The sequence below is a fragment of the Molothrus aeneus genome, chromosome 22 (assembly GCF_037042795.1).
Source record: "Molothrus aeneus isolate 106 chromosome 22, BPBGC_Maene_1.0, whole genome shotgun sequence".
Taxonomy (NCBI): Eukaryota; Metazoa; Chordata; class Aves; order Passeriformes; family Icteridae; genus Molothrus; species Molothrus aeneus.
The window spans coordinates 7,073,615-7,092,524 of NC_089667.1; the positions used below are offsets into that span (position 1 = coordinate 7,073,615).

General features: G+C 62.3%; 3 protein-coding genes across 9 annotated transcripts in view; 1 reads left to right on the plus strand and 2 right to left on the minus strand.

Annotated features, from left to right (window-relative positions):
* Positions 1–899: 899 nt before the first annotated feature.
* On the minus strand, positions 900–7,983 carry SIDT2 (SID1 transmembrane family member 2). Of its 3 annotated transcripts, none has more exons than XM_066564323.1 (27): positions 7,620–7,969; positions 7,328–7,449; positions 6,863–7,024; positions 6,709–6,754; positions 6,516–6,617; positions 6,355–6,438; positions 6,100–6,211; positions 5,945–6,010; positions 5,747–5,840; positions 5,563–5,621; positions 5,305–5,316; positions 5,095–5,166; positions 4,933–5,007; positions 4,115–4,236; positions 3,971–4,044; positions 3,813–3,879; positions 3,604–3,677; positions 3,362–3,485; positions 3,146–3,263; positions 2,937–3,073; positions 2,751–2,859; positions 2,597–2,673; positions 2,449–2,495; positions 2,060–2,165; positions 1,832–1,942; positions 1,636–1,749; positions 900–1,554 (listed from the first exon to the last, which is right to left on the minus strand). In XM_066564323.1, exons 1-27 carry the CDS (start codon positions 7,824–7,826, stop codon positions 1,492–1,494), a joined length of 2,556 nt encoding a protein of 851 aa, XP_066420420.1. In that variant the 5' UTR covers positions 7,827–7,969; the 3' UTR covers positions 900–1,491. The 3 variants fall into 3 exon arrangements, with proteins under 3 accessions (XP_066420420.1, XP_066420421.1, XP_066420422.1); XM_066564324.1 differs by having other exon boundaries at positions 5,563–5,618; positions 7,620–7,967; XM_066564325.1 differs by lacking the exons at positions 900–1,554; positions 1,636–1,749 and having other exon boundaries at positions 2,604–2,673; positions 7,620–7,983.
* Positions 7,984–8,998: 1,015 nt separating this feature from the next.
* Positions 8,999–17,616, minus strand: PAFAH1B2 (platelet activating factor acetylhydrolase 1b catalytic subunit 2). Of its 2 annotated transcripts, none has more exons than XM_066564521.1 (6): positions 17,524–17,616; positions 15,026–15,113; positions 14,436–14,525; positions 13,513–13,629; positions 13,147–13,269; positions 8,999–12,590 (listed from the first exon to the last, which is right to left on the minus strand). In XM_066564521.1, exons 2-6 carry the CDS (start codon positions 15,104–15,106, stop codon positions 12,312–12,314), a joined length of 690 nt encoding a protein of 229 aa, XP_066420618.1. In that variant the 5' UTR covers positions 15,107–15,113; positions 17,524–17,616; the 3' UTR covers positions 8,999–12,311. The 2 variants fall into 2 exon arrangements, with proteins under 2 accessions (XP_066420618.1, XP_066420617.1); XM_066564520.1 differs by lacking the exon at positions 17,524–17,616 and adding an exon at positions 16,160–16,237.
* The window catches only part of SIK3 (SIK family kinase 3), a 70,525-nt gene continuing 68,757 nt past the window's right edge, over positions 17,143–18,910 (plus strand). For 3 of the 4 annotated variants that reach the window (XM_066564516.1, XM_066564515.1, XM_066564517.1), the window contains exon 1: positions 17,164–17,266. The gene's annotated coding sequence lies outside the window, so the exon portion shown is untranslated. Of the gene's footprint in view, positions 17,267–18,910 lie in introns of all 4 variants that reach the window. The other variant, XM_066564518.1, reaches the window with a different exon arrangement.

Sequence of the window (18,910 nt, forward strand, 5' to 3'; positions counted from 1 at the left end):
ATTCCCCGCGTGCCTCCGCCCCAGCGCGGCCGGGGCCAGGGCGGAACCGGGCCGGGGGCTGATGGAGTAAATCCTTTTATAGCCAGGCGGCAGCGCCGAGGGCTCCTGCTCTGACTTCATGGCTGGTTTTCCCGTGTGCTCACCACCGGCCGCGCAGGGTCCCCCCCGCGGGGACGCTGCGGGGGCACGGGTGACACCCACGGGGTCCGCCCGGGGCTGCCGGGACCGGCGGCGAGGCCGCGGCATCCCGCGGGCACCGCGCCTGGGCAGCCCGCACGCAGATGCCGGGATTCCCTCTGCCCCGCGGGCACCAGCTGGAGCGGGTCAGGGCACAGCGGGGCACGCAGCAGACCTGGCACCGCGCTGCGAGGATGCCCCAGCTCCCCGGGCATCCCTTACCCACCTGTGGGGCTGCCAGTCCCCTCGTGGCCCACAGGCCAGGGGAGGTGGGCTGGCAACGGCGGTTTGTAGGCTGTTTTGGAATGGTCAGGTATATCGTGGATCATCGATTACAGAACAGGCTCCTCTAGGTGGGTTTGGGGCACCACCAAGTCCTTAAGAGTTTTAGGCATTGGTGCTCGTAGTTCTCAGGCCGATGCCTTTAGCAGGGGTAAGCATCAAGATTTAGGGCCAGGCATAGTGGGGTAACTAATCCCAGCTTGGGCCCTGGCTTTCGTGGAGTCCAATTAATCATTGTTCTAAGGTCTTCTTTGATGTGAAGGCCTTATTGGCATCTTGGGCTTGTGACAGCTCAGTTGCTTTTTAACCTTAGCTACTTGGATAACCCCACCCTCCCCACATGCGCTCTGCAGGGCAGCATTTCCCAGCCCCTGCAGCATCTCCCCCCTCCCAAAACCCTGCAGGGAGAAGGGACCCCTGGCAGGCAGCAGAGGCACGGGCAAAGTGCAGACACTTTAATGCGAGTCCCTTCCCAGCAGATCCCCGCGGGGAGCGCGGCACCTCGGTGGGCAGTGATGGGGACCCACTGTGGCCACCCCTCCTGGGACACTCCTGGAGGAGACACAAGTGGGGCCTCTCTGGCCACTGCCACCACCGTGCTGGCCCCACGCACCCCCCCTCCCACCCACTCGACTCAGGCACTGAAGAGAGACCCACACCCACGTGCTCGGGGGGCCACGGGGCTGCTGGCACGGCGCTAGCCCCAATCCCCCCCGTGCCCACGGGCACACGGACACGGAGCAGCAGCAGCAGCAGCACTTTTCCAGTGTCACTTGCCACAGAGGACGGATGCTCTGGTGGCCCCCCGGCCCCATTTTTGGCTGTGACGGGCCCAGGGATGGGCACGAAGTGCCTGGAGAGACCCGGCTGTCGGGGAGGAGGCAAACCAGGCCCCCAGGGCTGTGTGGGGAGGGGGACAGAGTGGCTGGCAGGACCTGCAGCACAGACATCCCTCCCCAGGGGCGGGTGCCCCTCCCGGGGCTGCAGCCGGGCGTTTGGCACGGTCCCAGGGCAGCGGGTGGCTGCAGGCTCCTAGAAGACGTAGATCTTGTCCCGCTGGACACAGTCCAGGTCATCGTCCAGCGTCAGCAGCACCTGTGGGGCGAGGGCAGTGAGGGGAGCAGGCACTGGTGACCTGGGGACAGCGGCTGCCGTGCCAGTGGAACCAGCACCTACCAGGAAGGAGCCGAACATGGCGATGGAGGAGAGGAAATGCCAGATGTCATGGTCGTCAAAGAAGTCGAGCAGGATGCAGTCACGGTTGTGCTCCCGGGATTCAGCTGGTGTTTTCTGCCAGGCACAGGGCCAGCGTCACTGCTCCTGCCCGTGGCCACCCTGCCCGCCCCGCCGCCCGTGCCACCCTCCTGCTCACCTGCCAGGTGCTGAGCCCCTGGAAGAAGAAGAAGAGGGCGAAGCCCCAGACCACGGAGGTGCTGATGATGCAGAGCAGGGGGATGAGCTTGATGCGCTCGCCACTGCGGAGCTGCGGGAGAGGCCGGGGTCACCGTGTGGGCAGGAGCTGGCAGCAGTGCCCACCCCTGCCCTGCCCTGCCCTGCCCTGCCCTGCCCTGCCCGTGGGGGCCAAGGGCTCAACTCCCACCTTCATGATAATGTAGAAGGCGAAGTAGAGGAGGAGGTTGCAGATGCCGATGGCCAGCAGGTAGGAAGCAAAATCATTGGGGCGGACAATGAGGCCGTAGGCAGCGCTGGGGAGGCAGGGACAGGCAATGGGGTCAGCCTGGGGGTCCCCCTGCCATGCCCACTGTCCCCAAAGCATGTCTGCAGCCCCCAGGAGATCAGGCAGCACGTGGGGACTCCGGGGTGCCACAGCTGCAGGGGGACCTGTCATGCTGGGCTCACAGCTGCCATGAGCTGCCAGTCCCCAGCCCAGCTCCATGGAGGGATGGCAGTGCCACAGGAGAGAGGTGGGGGCAGCAGGGATGGGGAGAAGCAGGGTGGGATCTGCCACGTGCCCAGCTCTGCACTCACAGTGACCAGTTGATGATGTTCCCCATGACCAGGAGCACCATTCGGTCCTGCAGAAGAGGAGAGGGCTGTGAGGGGCTGGGGGATGCTGCTCTGGGGGGGCTGCCAGGGACGGTCTCTGCAGAGCTGGGGGCCCCGTGCCAGCACTCACCACGTACATGGGCCCGCTGCACTGCCGCACGCAGTCCGTGTACAGCACGTGCAGGATCCTGCGCAGGATGCCCGAGTCTGTGGGGACAGGGGAGGTGACACAGGGGGGCCACCACACTGTCCCCTCCCACCTCGCTCCCGGTGCCCCTCCTCACCCAGCTTCCAGCGCCCCATGTAGTACAGCTGGGTGCTCAGCAGCAGCGTGGCCACGATGTGGATGACGGAGAAGACGATCCAGAAGGCCGTGTTCCCCTTCCCAAAGACCTGCAGGGCGAGCGGGGGGGCGGGCAGTGAGCCCTGGGGGCAGCCAGCCCCCCTCCCTCAGTGCCCACCACACTCACCACGCCCACCACGGAGAAGAAGATGACGAGGGCCAGGCAGGCGTAGGCGCTGTAGGCGCTGGCGTTGATGTCCGGGTGACGCTTCTGGTAGAGCTTCAGCATGCAGAGCCCCGCAATCATGTACATGAAGGAGGTGTCTAGGGGGGCACAGTGGTGAGAGGGGTGTGGGTGGCCCTGCTGTGGGTAGAGGGGACCGGGGGGGCACTCACCGAACTGGAAGTTGGTGTAGTTGGGGCAGACGTGGTAGCAGGCGCTGAGCAGCCCCTCCATCATGAGGGCGGTGCCCATGGCGTAGAAGAGCCCGAAGTGCTTGGGGATGCCGCACTCCTGCGGGGCAGAGGAGAGGCAGGGAGGGGAAGTGGAGGGTCCCGGGAGTCTGAGCCCCCCCAGGCAGCTGGAGCCCCCCAGGCAGCCCCGTCCCTCACCAGGGCGTGGGCGTCGTTGCGCAGCAGCGCGCGGTTGTAGTTGATCTCGCGCTGCAGGATGATCAGCAGGAAGAGCAGACCCAGCAGCACGTAGCCCAGGTTGCTGAGGATGTTGTTGAAGGCGCTGCGAGGAGCCGGTCCCAGCGTGGGTGCTGTGAACCCCCTCCCTCCCTGGGGTCCTGCTGCAGCCCAGCCCTGGGCACAGGGGACCCCCAGCCACCCTCCACCGGCCCCCAGCCCACCTGAGGTTCCCCAGCGGGTGGGCGCACAGGAAGTTGTAGTAGCAGATGTCCTGGTTGCCAGTGACATTCACCACCTGTGGGCACGAGCAGGGTGAGGGACACAGGGGGCTCCCAGGGACGTCCCCACCATGCTGGGGAGCTCGGTTTGGGACTGCAGCCCCTAGAGCTCTCAGAGAGGAGCCCCTCATCGCTGCCCTGGCCACACTCACCGTCTGGTAGGTGATGACGAGCTGGATGACGGGCAGGGCGTAGAAGACAGCGATGGTGGCGATGTTCCTGGGAGAGGGTGGGGCTGTCAGGGGGCCCTGCTGTGCACCCCAGGCTGGGACACTGCTGGGTGCCCCCCTCCCCACTGCCTCCCACTCACCAGAAATAAATCTGGTACTTCTTCCGCAGCACCCGCTTGTCCTTGCGTGCCAGGTCGGCCACGCACAGGTATTGCTGGAAGGAGAGGGGGGTCAGGGGCCTGCCTGGCCAGCAGGGACACGCTGGGGCTGGGGGAGACACGCACCTTGGTGCGGATGACGTTCTTGTCATAGTCGATGTCGGCCAGCGTGTCGTAGTCGTCCTCCTCCACGGAGCTGAGCGAGTCCAGCCGCGGCCGACTGGCCACGTTCTCCAGTGACCGCTCCCCTGTGGCCGGGCCAGGGCCATCAGCAGGGCCCCAGGGCCATCAGCAGGGCTCCAGGGCCATCAGCAGAGCCCCGGGGCCATCAGCAGGGCCCCAGGGCCATCAGCAGAGCCCCGGGGCCAGCCCGCCTTGGTGCCCACCCCGCAGAACCCCAATCAGTCCCAATTAACCACTGGGCTGCCTCCCTGCCAACTCACACTGGGGACAGGTTTCAGCTCCCTACAGCCCTGCCCTGGGGACAGCTGGTGGCTGTGCCCACATGGGCAAGCATTGCCCCATGTCTGTTCCCCGGGGCTCTGCCACGCTGGGGAACACCGAGGGCCAGGGGCTCTGCAGCCCCGCAGGTGCTGTCCTTGCTCTGAGGGAGGGGAGCGGGGGTTCTGTGCCCTGGGCACAGCCTGGGGCTGGGCAGATTTCGCCTTCATTGGCCCGACCCTGCCCAGTACCAGCATCTACCCATGGGAATGCTCAGTGGCCTCGTCGGGGCGGAGGGCGTGCGCCGCTTGAACTGCTCCTGCCCTTCAAAGGAAAGCCAGAGTTACTGAAGCAGAGCTCCCTGAGGTGTGTCACAGATGGAAACCCCACTGGGGGCTGCACGGAGGGGCCAGCAGCCTCAGGACCCTTCCCAGAGATGGAGGGGACAGAGCCAGGATGCCAGCGGGCACGAGGCTCCGCAGGGCTGCGGCCACACAACTCACCCACGTAACTGTAGGAGACTTCTGCTGAGCCCAGGCTGTCTGTGATGCCCTCGGTGCTGCTGGAGGAGCCATTCCCTGCAAGGACAAGGACAAAGGACAGGCAGAGGCTGGGCACAGCCCATGGGCAGGGCTGAGGGACAGGGGACAGTGTGTGGCACTCACCGAAGGAGCCGTAACCATAGCTGTCGTAGGGGCCGTGGTTCAGGAAGGAGTCAGGGATGCTGCGGGAGTGACCTGTGGGACAGGAGGGTCCCTGTCACCCTCTGTGGCACCCCTCACCCAGGGCTGCAAGGCCATTGGGCACACAGCAGCTCCCACCACCCCTGCCCTGGCACGGGGTGAGCTCAGAGCCAAGGACAGAGCTGCACCTACCCAGGAGTGATGCTGGGAGTCCCCGGAAAGCCACGAGAAGAAAGAGATAGACCTGGTGAGATGCACAGCCCCAGCACAGCCCTGCCAGCCCCACAGCAGGGACCTCCCTGTCCCCCTGACACTGGGATTTACCCCCAGGGACTCAGGGGGATACTCCTGCAGAGGCAGAGGCTTTGCCACAGGCTCAAGAGGGCAGAACAATGAGGAATTCCCCAGGCAGAGCCCTCCATGCTGCTGGCTGCTGCCTCCAGCCCTCACCTGTGTCCAGGCTGGGCGAATCCATGGCTGCCAGGAGCCCCTTCCTCTTGTGCTGCCTGCTGAGGGAAGTGGCTCTCAGCCCGTCTGTGACACTGCCGGGGTGAGGGGACACGGCCCCAGGGTCCCCAGCAGGGCTGTGCCCACGGGCTCAGCACCCACAAGGGCAGTGACACCCAGCACTCACCGGCAGCTCTCCCAGCAGGCGATGAGCAGCGTGAGGATGTAGAAGGAGAGGAAGATGCCGAGGCAGAAGAGCACACTGCGCACATAGGCCTCGGCTGTGCAGAGCCAGGACAGGCCCTCAGCAGGGGTGGCACCTCAGGGGCCCTGCCATGGGTCCCCACAGAGCACCCCCAGCCCCCCCAGCCCCTCCCAGACTCACAGGTGATAGCGGGTGACACCATCACATCCAGTGTCTTCTGCCGGTTGTGCTGATCCACGGGCTCATCTGGAAGAAGGCAGGGACAGGGCTCAGCTCTCTGCCCTGTCCCCAGCTTGTCCCCACACACAGCCCACAGTGGCAGCCCCACTGCAAACCTGGAGAGGCGTTCTTGGACAGGGGGTAGTAGGGCAGAGCCCCCCCACATGCCTCGTCCTCCGTCTTCACCACCACCACCACGTAGAAGCTATGGCTGGGGAAATCCTTCTTCTGCAGCAAGAGATGGGGGTCAGCAGAGAGCAGCAGGGGATGTCCCACGCCAGAGGTTATCCCAGGGACGTCCTTTGTGGGCTCTGGCAGCACCAGGCAGGGCCCAGGCACAGCTCAGCCCTGTGGCATAGCCCTGTGCCCACCTGCACCGTGATGGCCGCCTTCTTCGTCATGGTCTGGTACATCCCGATGAAGGCCACGTTGTTGTCCAGGTCGTAGACAGGGCACTGCGGGGGCAGAGGGGCCGTCAGCCCCCCTGGGCACCCCAGGTCAGCCAGAGAGGAGACCCACTGCCCAGACCTACCAAGATGTCCTGGATGGAGATGACGGAGCAGGGGAAGGCCATGGCTGAGGTCACCTTCACGATCACCGAGTCCACTTCCTCGGGGAACTCATACTTGAAGTACTGGGGGGAGAAAGGGCCCATTGCTGCCATGGTGGCCACGCTCCCCTCCTGGGTGCAGACCCCCTGTGCCACGCCGTGCTGGCTGCCTCACCTGCGGCTGGGCGGCCGTGGCATTGAAGCTGAACCTTTCATTGGTCCTGCAGAGAGCACGGGAGAGGTGATGGGTGGAGAGGAGAGCCCACAGTCCCTGCAGCCCCTACAGGCAGCAGGCAGGGAAGGGGACCAGGGCGCAGGGCTCCCCTCACCGCAGCACAAAGTTCTCCACGCGGGTGACCCGCAGCTGGTAGGAGGTGTTGAGGGAGAGCGTGGAGACATCCACGTAGAAGTGCTGGGTCTCCACCTCAGCCTTGGTCTGTGGCTGGCAGAGCGTGCGGCTCACCTCCTGGTACGCGTATTTCCGCTGGTACCTGGGCAGGGAGAGCCCAGGTGTGTGCCCAGCCTCCCCTCCCAGGGACCCCTGTGTGGGGCATCCCAGCCTGGGGAGCTCCTGCGTGGGGCATCCCAGCCTGGGGAGCTCCTGCGTGGGGCATCCCAGCCTGGGGAACTCCTGCGTGGGGCATCCCAGCCTGGGGAGCTCCTGAGTGGGGCATCCCAGCCTGGGGAACTCCTGTGTGGGGCATCCCAGCCTGGGGAGCTCCTGCGTGGGGCATCCCAGCCTGGGGAACTCCTGCGGGGAAAGGAGGAGTCCCTGCCCGCCCCCTGGTACTCACAGGCCCCGGAGGATGAGCGGCACCTGGAAGGAGACCACCGCCTCCTTCTGCCTCACCACGAAGAGGACGGGCTGGTCCTTCTGGTCCGAGAGGACATGGACCGACACCCGCACGCCCTCGGTCTGCAGGGACAGGGGCAGCTGAGGCGTTGGCCGGGCAGGTCGGGCCGCGGCGGCTCGAAGCGAGGGCTGGACTTTGCTCGGCCGCCGTGGCAGAGGCTGCCGTGCCCGGCGCACCCCGCAGCCGCCCCGGGCACGGTCAGCCCGCGGGGGACGCGACCACCCCGGCTCACCCTGTTCCTGCGGACGCTGTGGTTGAAGGCGTAGATGTTGAGCAGGTTGGCGTGCACCCAGTCGCTGTAGGTGGTGTTGAACTGCGCTTCCTTCTCGTGCACTTCGCGGTCCCCGTGGGGCAGGGGCTGGGGCCGGACGGGCGGCGGGGGCAGCAGCGCCCCGGCCAGCAGCGCCCAGGCCAGCACGGCCGCCCCGGCGCCCGACATCCCGCCAGCATCCCCGGCCAAGGTCCGCGGGGCGGGACGGCACGGACGGCACGGAAGGGACGGGTCGGGACGGGACGGACGGACGGACGGACGGACGGGGCGCTCAGCCGGGGCGCGCCCGGACGCGCTGCGCCATGGCCGGGCCGGAGCGGTGCCGGGCGCGGTGCGGGGCTGTGCCGGGGCGCGGAGCCGCTCCGGGCCGATCCCGGTGCCGGTCCCCTGTCCCCTTCCCGTTCCGCACCGCGGTAAACACGGACCGGCGGTGACGTCAGCCCCGGCGCACGCCGAGCGCCCGGCCGGGGAAGTGACGCGGCGGGCGGGGCGGGGGGACCGGCCCGAACCGGGGGAACGGCCCGAGCTGGGGGAACGACCCGAGCCTTGGGGACCGGCCCGGACCGGGGGAACCGGCCCGAGCTGGGGGAACGACCCGAGCCTTGGGGACCGGCCCGGACCGGGGGAACCGGCCCGAACCGGGGGAACCGACCCGAACCGGGGGGACCGGCCCGAACCGGGCGGACCGACCCGAACCGGGGGATCGGCCCGAGCCCGAGGGACCGGCCCGAGCTCGAGGGACCGGCCCGAGCTCGAGGGGCCGGCCCGAGCCCCAGGGACCGACCCGAGCCCGGGGGAGCGGCCCGAGCACGGGGAACCGGCCTGAGCACGGGGAGCGACCCGAGCCCAGGGGGAACGGCCCGAGCTGGGGGCACCAGCCCGGCCGGGAACCCCCATCCCGGAGCACTGAGCTCCGTACTCGACCCCGCGGGGGAAGCCCGGCTCCATAGGGAACTACACAAGGGATACCCTGTCCTACGGGGCAGGCCCTGTCCCATAAAATTCCCCATAAGGGAGCCCTGCTCCATATGGGACCACATAGGGGCAGCCCTGCTGTATAGGGAAGCCCCATGGCCATATAGGACCCCGGCTCCCAAAACACCCCCCAGTTCCAGCCGTTGCTGAGCCTCCTGCTTCCAGGCCTCTCTCCAACAGCTCTGTGACCTTTCTATCCCATTTTATTTGCCTGCAGCTGGGGGTTTTGATTTAAAATCCCCCTCTGAAGGAGCTCAGCCCCGTGTCACCTCACTCAGAGCCACTTCCTGGGCTGGCTCTGACATCCAGGACCGCTGCCAGCTTCCTGCTCTGCTCCAGGGGACAAACGCCACGAGACAAGGCTCTGCTGCTATTGTGCACTTTATTTCTCCAGGCCCTCCTGTCCCTGAGGATCCCACAGCTTGGACAGTCTGCCCATGGTTTCCAGGTGCAGGTGGTGGCGCTGGCGGCAGATGGGACAACCTCAGGGACAGACATGCGGGAAGAGAAGCAGAATTCCGGCCGACTCCTCGGCCCTGGTGGAACTCGAGTCGCCTCTTGCAGGATGGCTGTGAGCGGGATTGTGGGGGGATGTGCATTCCCTGTTTGTTCCAGGGCCATTTGAGATCGATCTCCCGGGAATCCAACACAGGCCGATGTCCTGTCGAGGGCCAAAATAAACCAGTCCCCTTCACCTGCAGCACCGTGCTCACAGGTTTGGGTGCAGCACCCAGATCTGCACGGGGAAAGGAGGAAAAACAGACAAAACCAGCCCCAAACGGAGTGGGAAAAGCAGGAATTAAACGAGGAGCAAGGATCTGGCTGAGCACAACTCCCAGAGGCGGGGAGGACCCGCAGTGGGAGCTTTGGCAGCGCCTGCCCGGCCCCATGGAGAGCTCCAGGAGTGACCAGGACAGGGCAGGAGACGGCTGGGCACACACACACACACACACAGGCTGCGACACAGTGGGTGAAACATTGACATTTATATTGAAATATGCACTAACAGTGACTTCTACCAGCCGATGCATTTTTGCCAAAGCAGAATCACAAAGGTTGTGTCCCGGGGGAGGCTCAGGGCAGTGGGTGGGCAGCAAGGGGAGGTATGGGGGCCTCCCTGCTCCTGCCTCACCCTCCCCGGCACCTCACAAGACTCTGTCATTTCACATCTTTTGTTTGTTTTCCTCTCTGCTGCATAAACACAAAACTGGACACGCTCACTCAGAAGAGGCCACAGCTCCAGCCCAGCCCTGTCCCGAGGGACATCCAGAGCTGGAACTGGATTTTTCTCACAGGAGGCACTCGGATTTCAGCACGGGGTGAGCAGGAGGCAGAGCCCCTCTTGCCCACCACACCTCTCAGGTGAGCAGGGCAGTTTCCTGCCAGGCAGCAACAAGCAGAGCCGAGAGCACTGAACCAGCACAGAGCATGGCACCTCAGCAAGCCAAGCCTAAGCAGAGCCAGCAGAGCCTCCCTGGTGATGCCAGAGCCTGCCAAATTCCCCGGGCCACTCGGCACCCTGCCCACGGGGCTGGCTCACAGCGAGCACAGGGTGCTGAGCAGTCAGAGCTTTACTGCAGAGTACATTCCTGGTTAGCATCGCTTCAGCCAAATGCAGCAGCAGCAGGGAGGGAAGGGAGCAGGGGTGCAGAGATTAAACTAGCCCACGGCCTTTTCTCACAAGCCTGGAGATGGAAAGCTCTCAGGGAGCAACAAGGGTTTTATCCCAGCTCCCTGAGGGGGCTGGGGATGGGATAAACCCTTCCCCAAGAACTCTCCACTGCACTGTACTTTTAATATTTGATTTTCCACTTGCCCTTCCCCAATATTTCCAGCCAAAGCTCATGGGAAGCACGAGCAGTGCTCTCTCAAAGCCTGCCCTGCAAGGCCGTGGAGCTCCAGGGAGCAGCACCCCTGGTCTGGATCATGGGGGTAGGATGTGATCCCTCCTCTCCCATGGCACTCTGCAGCTCCCTGTGTCTGATCCTGGCCAGGGGAATGCTTCACCTTTCCTTCATCTGTGTGTAGATCACATATACTGGAAACAAAACACACACTATGCATGCAATCCAGGCAGGAATCCTGCTATGATCAATCCTACAGGAGGAGGGGGATGAGGTGGGACGTTAGGGGAGTCCTCAACGCTAGGTCAGAGTTACACACCAGCCCTTGGCTACAGCAAAGGGCAGACAGACTATGTACAGTACCTATGGGCTTCAGCAAAGCCACCTGACACCTGAACCCCTCCCTTGGAGCACAGAGTGAAGCTCTCTGTTCCTCCCAGGATTACCTGCCTGGCAACCCACAGGAAGCACAAACCCAGCGTGGCACCAACTGAGCTCCAGCTCCAGCAGGTAAGGCAGGGAGGAACAGACTTGGTTTAAGATAGGTTATTTGCAAGTTATTAATTCATCTAGGGCTCTGCCTCTCGGCTCCAAACCGCTTCTTTCTGGAAGAGAAGCTCTGAGTTTGAAATGAAAAGTTGTTTTGCTACAACCAGCCCTCTGAACTACAAACCAAACCAAAACCGCACTGAGCCACAGCCCTTTAGGAGGGCACCTGCCCCTCTGGCTCCCTTGCTCGAGGTGAGGAGCAGTGTCTAGAGCAGGAGAAGCTACATCTTAACTCCACTTTTTACTCTAAGAGGCCGTAGTTGCTCAAATAAAATGTTTATACAAGTAAACCAGTAGTGATAAGGAAATATACACCTTGGGATCTGTAAAGCTTCAGAGTGATTTAGGCCTTGCAGCCAGGGGCTCTTCATGTGGGTTTGCTTTAGAAAAAAAAGGATGTAACAGTCATACTTATTAAAAAAATAGAAAAAAAACTGCGAAGAGCCCGGGCACCTCAGAGGGATGTCTGTCAGCTCCAGAGGAGTGAGGAAGTGACTGCCAATTACTGGATCATTAAAATCCTACACTGAGCAACTGCTAAAAGCCAGCAACATCACAGGCAGCAGGAGCAGGGGCCAGCAGCAGCACCCAAATGGGAGCATTCCCAGGAGGGCTGCGTGGGAGGAAGGGAAGGTGCCCCCGCTAGCAGGACTGGGGAAACGAGCACAAGACAAGCACTGGGGAGTGTTACACGAGTTCAGGTAACTGTTTGCTTCTTTGAATTTCTGAATTCCAGTTTCAAGCTGCTTCAGAAAGGAGTGAGAAAGCAACACGTGTCATTTAACCCCCCTTCAGTAAAACAAACAAACAACAAACAAACAAAAAAACCCCAAAACCGCCTAAAAGGTGGAACCGAGTTTGGAAAAATGCATCTGTTCTGGCTTTTGCAAGTGGAATGTGATTCTTGTTCCCAGGCAAATACACAGAGCACGATGGCTGCAGCCAGGAGCGGGCTGTCGGACAGGCTACAGGGGGTCTAGGACAACCACGGGGCAACAAGACATGAGAGGGGCACAGAGTGACAGTCCTGTTCTCGTTTCAAATGAGGAATGGTTTAAAAGTAAAACTCTTCTTCAGCTAATTTCCTCCTGCAATAAAACCAACCCAGCCGGCCCTCGTATGTACAAGAGCAGTTAAACATGAGCCTTCCCCCTCAAAACACTAGGTACGGACATCCGGTAACATTCTACAATGGAAAGTGCTTTAAGAAAGAAGGATTCTGTAGTGCCAGTGACAGAACTGATCTGATGGGCTGGATGATGCTCTCCACGCTGACAGCAGCGACTCAGGCCAGGGCAGCTCGTTTCTCCTCGGGGGTCTCCTCCAGCAGCTGCATGATCAGTTCGTGGAGGGGCTTGCAGACCTTGGCGTAGCCCCCGCCTGTCAGGTGCAGGAAGTCGAACATGTCGTGGTAGGAGATGGTGCCATCCGAGTGCACGAAGCCCACGTCCACGTCCAGCAGCTGCACGTTGGGCAGTTTGGGCAGAGAGGCTTTCAGCAGATGGTTCACCTTGGCGTTCTTCTGCCGCAGCGGGTTTGGCTTCTCTCCACGAGGTAGCAGGCCCTGGCACGGGAGGAGGCAGAAAAGAGCTTTGATGCTCTGATGGCATCAGGAGCCCTGCTTTCCCTTCCAATTCAGGCTGCCTGTCAAGACTTAGGATGTCTGTGACAAGAGGAAATCATCCCTTCAATTGGAATTTGTCCATTCAGACCTAATGTGAAATGCAAGTGAAGGAGCCAGATGAGCTCCAAGCACTGACTGGCAGGGAAACTGCTTTCTTTTACTTTAAATGTATCAGCTTGTGCTCTTTCCATACGCTTTCAGCTCCTCAGCAAGACAGGCGGCAACTTCCTTAGGACAAGGAAGCCAACTAGGATTCCCAATGCCAACTGGGATTTGGGCACCTATTTTCCTCTTCACAGGGGAAACATTAACATTGTAAGTGGGATAGTTACTGGGAATGAGTCCACCCAGCTCTGGAATGGCCAAAGGAGGGCTCCTGCAATGCCAAGGCAGTGAGGGGAGGCACAAAGCAGAAGGCAGATCAGGGGACTGCCCTCCCAGCACCACCCAGTGACTCCCAGTAAGGCAGAGGCACAGCCCAGGAGCAGGGACATACCAGCACAATCACTTTGGCCTGTGGCTGCTGGGTGTTTATCAGGCGCACGATGGCCTCAATTCCCCCTGCGACTTCTTCTGCTGTGTTTTCGTGGTTATTTGTTCCAACCCAAACAACAATGACCTGCAAGGAAAGAAAAACGTTTGCAGCTTTTCCAGAGGCAAGTGGTAACAGGGCTGATGTCCCTGAAATCCCTGCATAAGCATCATCTGTGGCCAGAGAGCAGCAGGGAGAGTCAGGCTCAAGAGTTCAGCCCTGGGGCTGGCACTGCCCACTGCCCTCAGGGAAGGCACTTGTGCCAGGCCTGCAGCTGCAGGGGACCTTCACTGCACACCTGGATACCCTCACTAGCTCTGCAGCTCATACCTTGGGTTTAATGTTCTCCAGTTCACCGTTCTTCAGTCTCCATAGAACATGGCCCGTGGTGTCTCCACCAATCCCAAAATTCAGTGCATGGAGCGGTGAGAAGAGCTCTCGCCAGATCTGCAAGCAGAAACCAACATGCAGCTTCAGAGCAGCATCCTGCCTGTGAGGCAGAGACACCACACGGGTCCTCAAGGTCACTGAGGGCAGGCACGAGCCCTGCTCTGAAAACTCTCTCCACAAAGGGCACTTAGACAAGAACGAGGCTTTATGTGGAGTCAGAAGAGATGGAGCTGCTGAGGTTCAAGCTCTCAGACCTGGCACAAAGGAAGGAAAGGTCTCTGGAGCAGTGATTTGCTGCACTCATCAGAGCCCCAGAGCGCTGATCTACTGCAGACCATGGTGTCCCTAAGCACAGGGCCTTTGAAGAAGGAGTCTATGACCTGATTAAATCCTTCTCTTCCCCAGGTAACAAAACTAGAACAAAGGGAAGCAGCTCTTGCAGAACAAAGCTGCTCAGCTGCCACCACAGCAGAAGAGAACTCTTCTTTCCCTCAATAATTTTAGGGAGGAACCAGTGGAACAATGCCCCTGGCACCCTGAATTCTACAGGGTGCTAAGTGTGTTCTGGCCATGCCAGGTACAGCCACAGGGAACTCCATGGCCCTCAGGAGGCTGAGATCTGAGAGCTGAGGGGCTGTGCATGTGTGCCAAAATGCAGGCAGCCGGTCCTGGCCTCAGAGAGGGAGGCAAAAGCATCCAGGTAAAGCAGTGTCCAGGCCCTGGGGAGTTCAGGAAGCAGGGCAGGAGGGCCTCAGGAGACAGCAGTGAAAACGGGAACAGTGGAAGTCATCAGTGGTACACATGATCAGCCACTGGGTTAGAGAGAGATGCTCCAATTGCTCCAAGCCTCCCTCCCTCCCTACCTCGTACTGCTGTAGCAACTGCACCATGGAGTCCCCCACGAAGAGCACGTCGGGCTCCTTGTCCTTGCAGTCCAGGACAAACCGATTGTGCTGCCAAAGAGAGGACAAGGTGAGCTCCAGGTGACACTGCCCCAGGGCATCCACCCCTGCTGCAGCACAGGGACAGCTGCCCTGCCAGTTCCCCCCGCCATGCCCTCCAGCAGCCCTGCTGGCATTAACCCCTGAGCTGCTGGACACTGCCCCCAGCTCCACAACCCCGTGAGGATCCCGGGTTGGATGGAACTTGGCGTGGTTTAGTTCATGGCCATTGCTCCTTGTCCTGTCACTGAGCATCACTGAGCAGGGTCAGGCCCCATCTTCTGGAGATTTTGTGTGGATTGATGGGATCCCCTGTCAGTCTTCTCAGGACTAACCCAGCTCAGCTCCTGCAGTCACTCCTCATCAGAAAGATGCTCCAAACCTCTCTTTGCCCCATCATGGCAGGACACACAGGTGTGACAGCTGCCAGCTCCAGGCTGTTGTGATCTCAGGGTCCCAAGTGTAGCCTGGCCCAACACCCCCCCATAAGGAGGATCCCCTGCCAGCCTTACCTGTGACATCCACCTGTCATCTCCCTGAATGTCCTCAGCGGCGTGTGGGACTGCTGCCGGGTTGGAGTCCCCCATGCCCATCCTGTTCCTGTGGGAAGAACAGTTCACAGCCACTGCTCCAGCAGCTCCCACAGCAGCAGGGCTGGCAAAGGGCTGCAGGAATCTGCTGCACACAACTCCTGCCTGCTCCTGTGCCTGCTGGCAGCTGGCTGGGAACAGCAACACGGATGTTGCTCCATGCCAGAGTGACTCTGCAGCACACATTCCCCTGGAGCCAGGCCCCGATGGATGCCCCAGCACAGAGAACAAAGCCCAGCTCCAAGGATGCTCTGCAGCCCCACACCTGAGCCATGAGGCTTTAACAGCTCAGCAACAACGGCTGAGACTCCCAGGATAAGTCCCTATTAGTGCCCAGGGATCCAGCTTACAGCTGCTGAGCTGCACAGTCCAGGTGGATAATCTGGCTCTGGGAGCAGAGCAGCGTGGTGGGATTGATCCCATTGATCCCAGAACCATTACAGATCGGGAGGGGTCTCTGGAGATCACCCAGTCCAGCCCCCCCTGCCAAAGCAGGGCCAGCTGGAGCAGGTGACACAGGAATGCATCCAGGTGGGTTGGAATGTCCAGAGAGGGAGATCCCCATCTCCTGGGCAGCTGTTCCAGTGCTCTGCCGCCCCGCAGGGGAAGAAGTTCCTCCCCACGTTGCGGTGGAATTTGCATTTTAGTTTATGGCCCCTGCTCCTTGTCCTGCTGGTGGGCATCACTAACGAGAGCCTGGAACCATCCTGTGGTGCTCCCTGGAGATATCTGTGCGGATCGATGGGATTCCTTTCTCCGGACTGGCCAGGCCCAGCTCCCCATCATCTCCCCATCACAGAGATGCTCCAGCCCTTCATCATCCTCGCACATCCCAGACGATCTACAGCGGGAAGAGCAGCGGGACGATGCTTCCCGCGGCCGCCGCTCGCAGCCCCCCGCGGCGGGCCGGGCCGGGCCGGGCCGGGCTGGGCTGGGCCGGGCTGAGCAGGGCGGGTTCCCCCCACGGCCCCCTCCCCTTCCTCCTCCCGCTGTCCCCGCGCCCCGGCGGTGCTGGCGGGCGGGCGCCGCCCCGCCCCGCGGTGCCCCCGCACTCACGGCGGCTGCGGCTCCTTCCCCCGCGACTCCATGGCGGGCGCGTCCCCTCCGCTCGGCCCCGCGCCTGCGCCGCTTCCGCTTCCGCTTCCCCGCGCGCGCCCCGGCCGCCGCTTCCGCCCCGCGCCCGCGGAACTCCCGCCCCCCCCGCCGTGACGTCACTGCGGCGCTCCCGTGACGTCACGCCGAGGCGAAGCGCCACCCAGGTGGGGGGTGATGGAGTCACTCCCTGATGGAGTGATGGCACGAGGAATCCTTTTCCTGTTTATCGTGGGTTTCACCCTAAAACCGCGGCACCTCCCGCCCTTCGCCGTGACGTCATTCTAATGCCCCTGACGTCATTCTGCCCTGCATGTGCGGGGTCCCTGATGTCCCTACAAGGAGTCATGTCACAAGAACAAGTTTCCAGTTACCGTGGGTTCTGCCCCAAAACACAAGCAGCTCCCTGGCCCCGGGGATGTACCAGATAGGGCGGTCTCACCATGACATCATTCAGCTATCCCCACTGGAAAGTGACGTCAGACTCATCTCCCATATCTCACTGGTTTCTCCCCAAAATCGCAGCACCCACGGCCCACCGCAGCCTCTCTCCATGACGTCATTCTCCTCCCGAGATGACGCGTGACCCAAGTGTATGTGACCGGGGGAGGGGGGCCTGTCCCTGATGGCGTGACGTCACGCGCGGCAAGTTTCCCATTTCCCGCGGGTTTCTCCCCAAACCCGCAGCGCGCTCCTCGCTCTCCCCTCTGTCCGCCGCGCGGGGGCGCCCTCCGCGGCCCGCGCGCCCGTGACGCGAGCGGTGACGTTAGAGCACCGCCCCCGTCGCCATGGCAGCCGCCCGCCCCCCGGCGCCCCCCCGCGGATGAGCTCACGCGGTGCCGCAGCCCCGCGGGGGGGTTCGCTCCGCGCGACAAGATGGCGGCGGCGGCTGCGGCGGGAGGAGGCGGCGGAGCGGGGGCTCCCCCCGCGGCCCCCCGGCTCTCCCCGGCCCCGCCGCCCCCGCGGCCCCCCGGGCCCGCCCGCATCGGCTACTACGAGATCGAGCGCACCATCGGCAAGGGCAACTTCGCCGTGGTGAAGCTCGCCACGCACCTGGTGACCCGCGCCAAGGTGAGTCCCCCGCGGGGGTCGCGGCGCCGGCCCGGTGAGCGGGGAGCGAGCGGGGAGCGGCCCCGAGCCCCCCCTGCCTCGGGCGGGCGCTGCCGGGGAGCGGGGCCGCTGTCACGGGTGACACGGGTGTCCCCGCGGGTCCCGTGGCTCCGGGATAACGTGGAGGTGGAGCGGGGGGATGCTCCCGCGGTACCCGGGGATGCTCCCGGCGAGCCGGGGGGGCGCGGAGGGCAGGTGGGGGACAGGTCGTTTCTTACCGAGACGGTGGGAATCGATCGTGGCCGTGGCCCTCAGGGCCGTGGGAAAGCGCAGGGAGCAGCGCGAGGAAGGAAGGGCCTCCCGAGGGAGCGGCGGATCCAGGTGGATCCAGGTACGGCCGCGCTGCCAGGTGAGCCCCGGAACACGGCGGGAGATCCGGGTGGATCCCGGCACGGGCGAGCCCCGGAGCGCGGCAGGAGATCCGTGAGGAGCCGCTCTGTTGCCGCTGTGCTCCCGGTGGTGCCGGTGACACCGGGCTCCCGGGCCCGGCTCGTGGTGCTGCATGCAGCAGTGCCAGCCCGGGGCGGCCCCGGAGCTGCGGCAGGAGCGGGGCTGGCACGGGCAGGCAGCAGACAGGCCCGAACCAAAGCCCTGCGCCTGCCCTGCGCTTGGCTCCGCGCTGGCTCCTGGAAGCGCTGCAGAGGGAGGATGGTGTTGGCTGGCCTTGTCCCTCTGTCAGTTCCTGGGCTTGTCCCTCTGTCAGTTCCTGGGGTTATTCCTCTCCCAGTTCCCGGGATTTTCCCTTTGTCAATTCCTGGGGTTGTCCCTCTGTCAGTTCCCGGGGTTGTCCCTCTGTCAGTTCCCGGGGTTGTCCCTCTATCAGTTTCAGGGATTATGCCTCTCTCACTTTCTGGGGATGCCCCTCTGTCACTTTCTGGGGTTTTCCCCTCTGTCAGTTCCAGGAGCAGCATTGTTTTGAAACAGGAGGAGAAATCCGCCATCGCCTTGGTTTGTTGGAACTCTGGCTCTTTGCCCGGATAATAAGATGAAATTAATTTCAGGGGCTATTTAAACATCAGTTATAACACCTCCTGGACAGTTCTTTTCAGAGCTGGGCTGTATTTGCCTGCCCTGACAGCTATTTTGTACCTGCAAGTGCTCGATGCCACAATTTAACCTGCACTTGAGGTGCTCTGTGCTGTTGTTCTCCCCGTGATGAACCTGAACCTTGCTGAGAGTAACAGGGTGATGGGTTCAGGTGCTCCGAGTGCAGGGCACTGACCCCTCTGAGTGGAGATCATTCCTGGAAAATGAGGGATCTAGCTCCAAGCTGCTTTCCTGTTCCTGTTTCCAGACTCCCTCCTTGGGTCAAGGTTTCTTCTCAGTGGTGCTGACGCTGAAGTTTGCAAAACACCAAACCAGAGACCATCTTTTGTGCAGGAATAGTTGATTTTGTCCAAAGAACGGCAGAGTACGCACACACATTTTGTCTGGAAATTGTGTTACGGGTTTACAGGGCCAAGGCTGGATTTTGCATGTTGGCCTTTCGTGATGGAAGGGGACACTAAGCTTGGAAAGCTTTGCTTTGCAGCAGTGTACACTCATTCCTACTGCCCTGGAATGACCGAGGGTGGGCTGTGGAGTTCAGGAAGCAGCTTTCTGGTG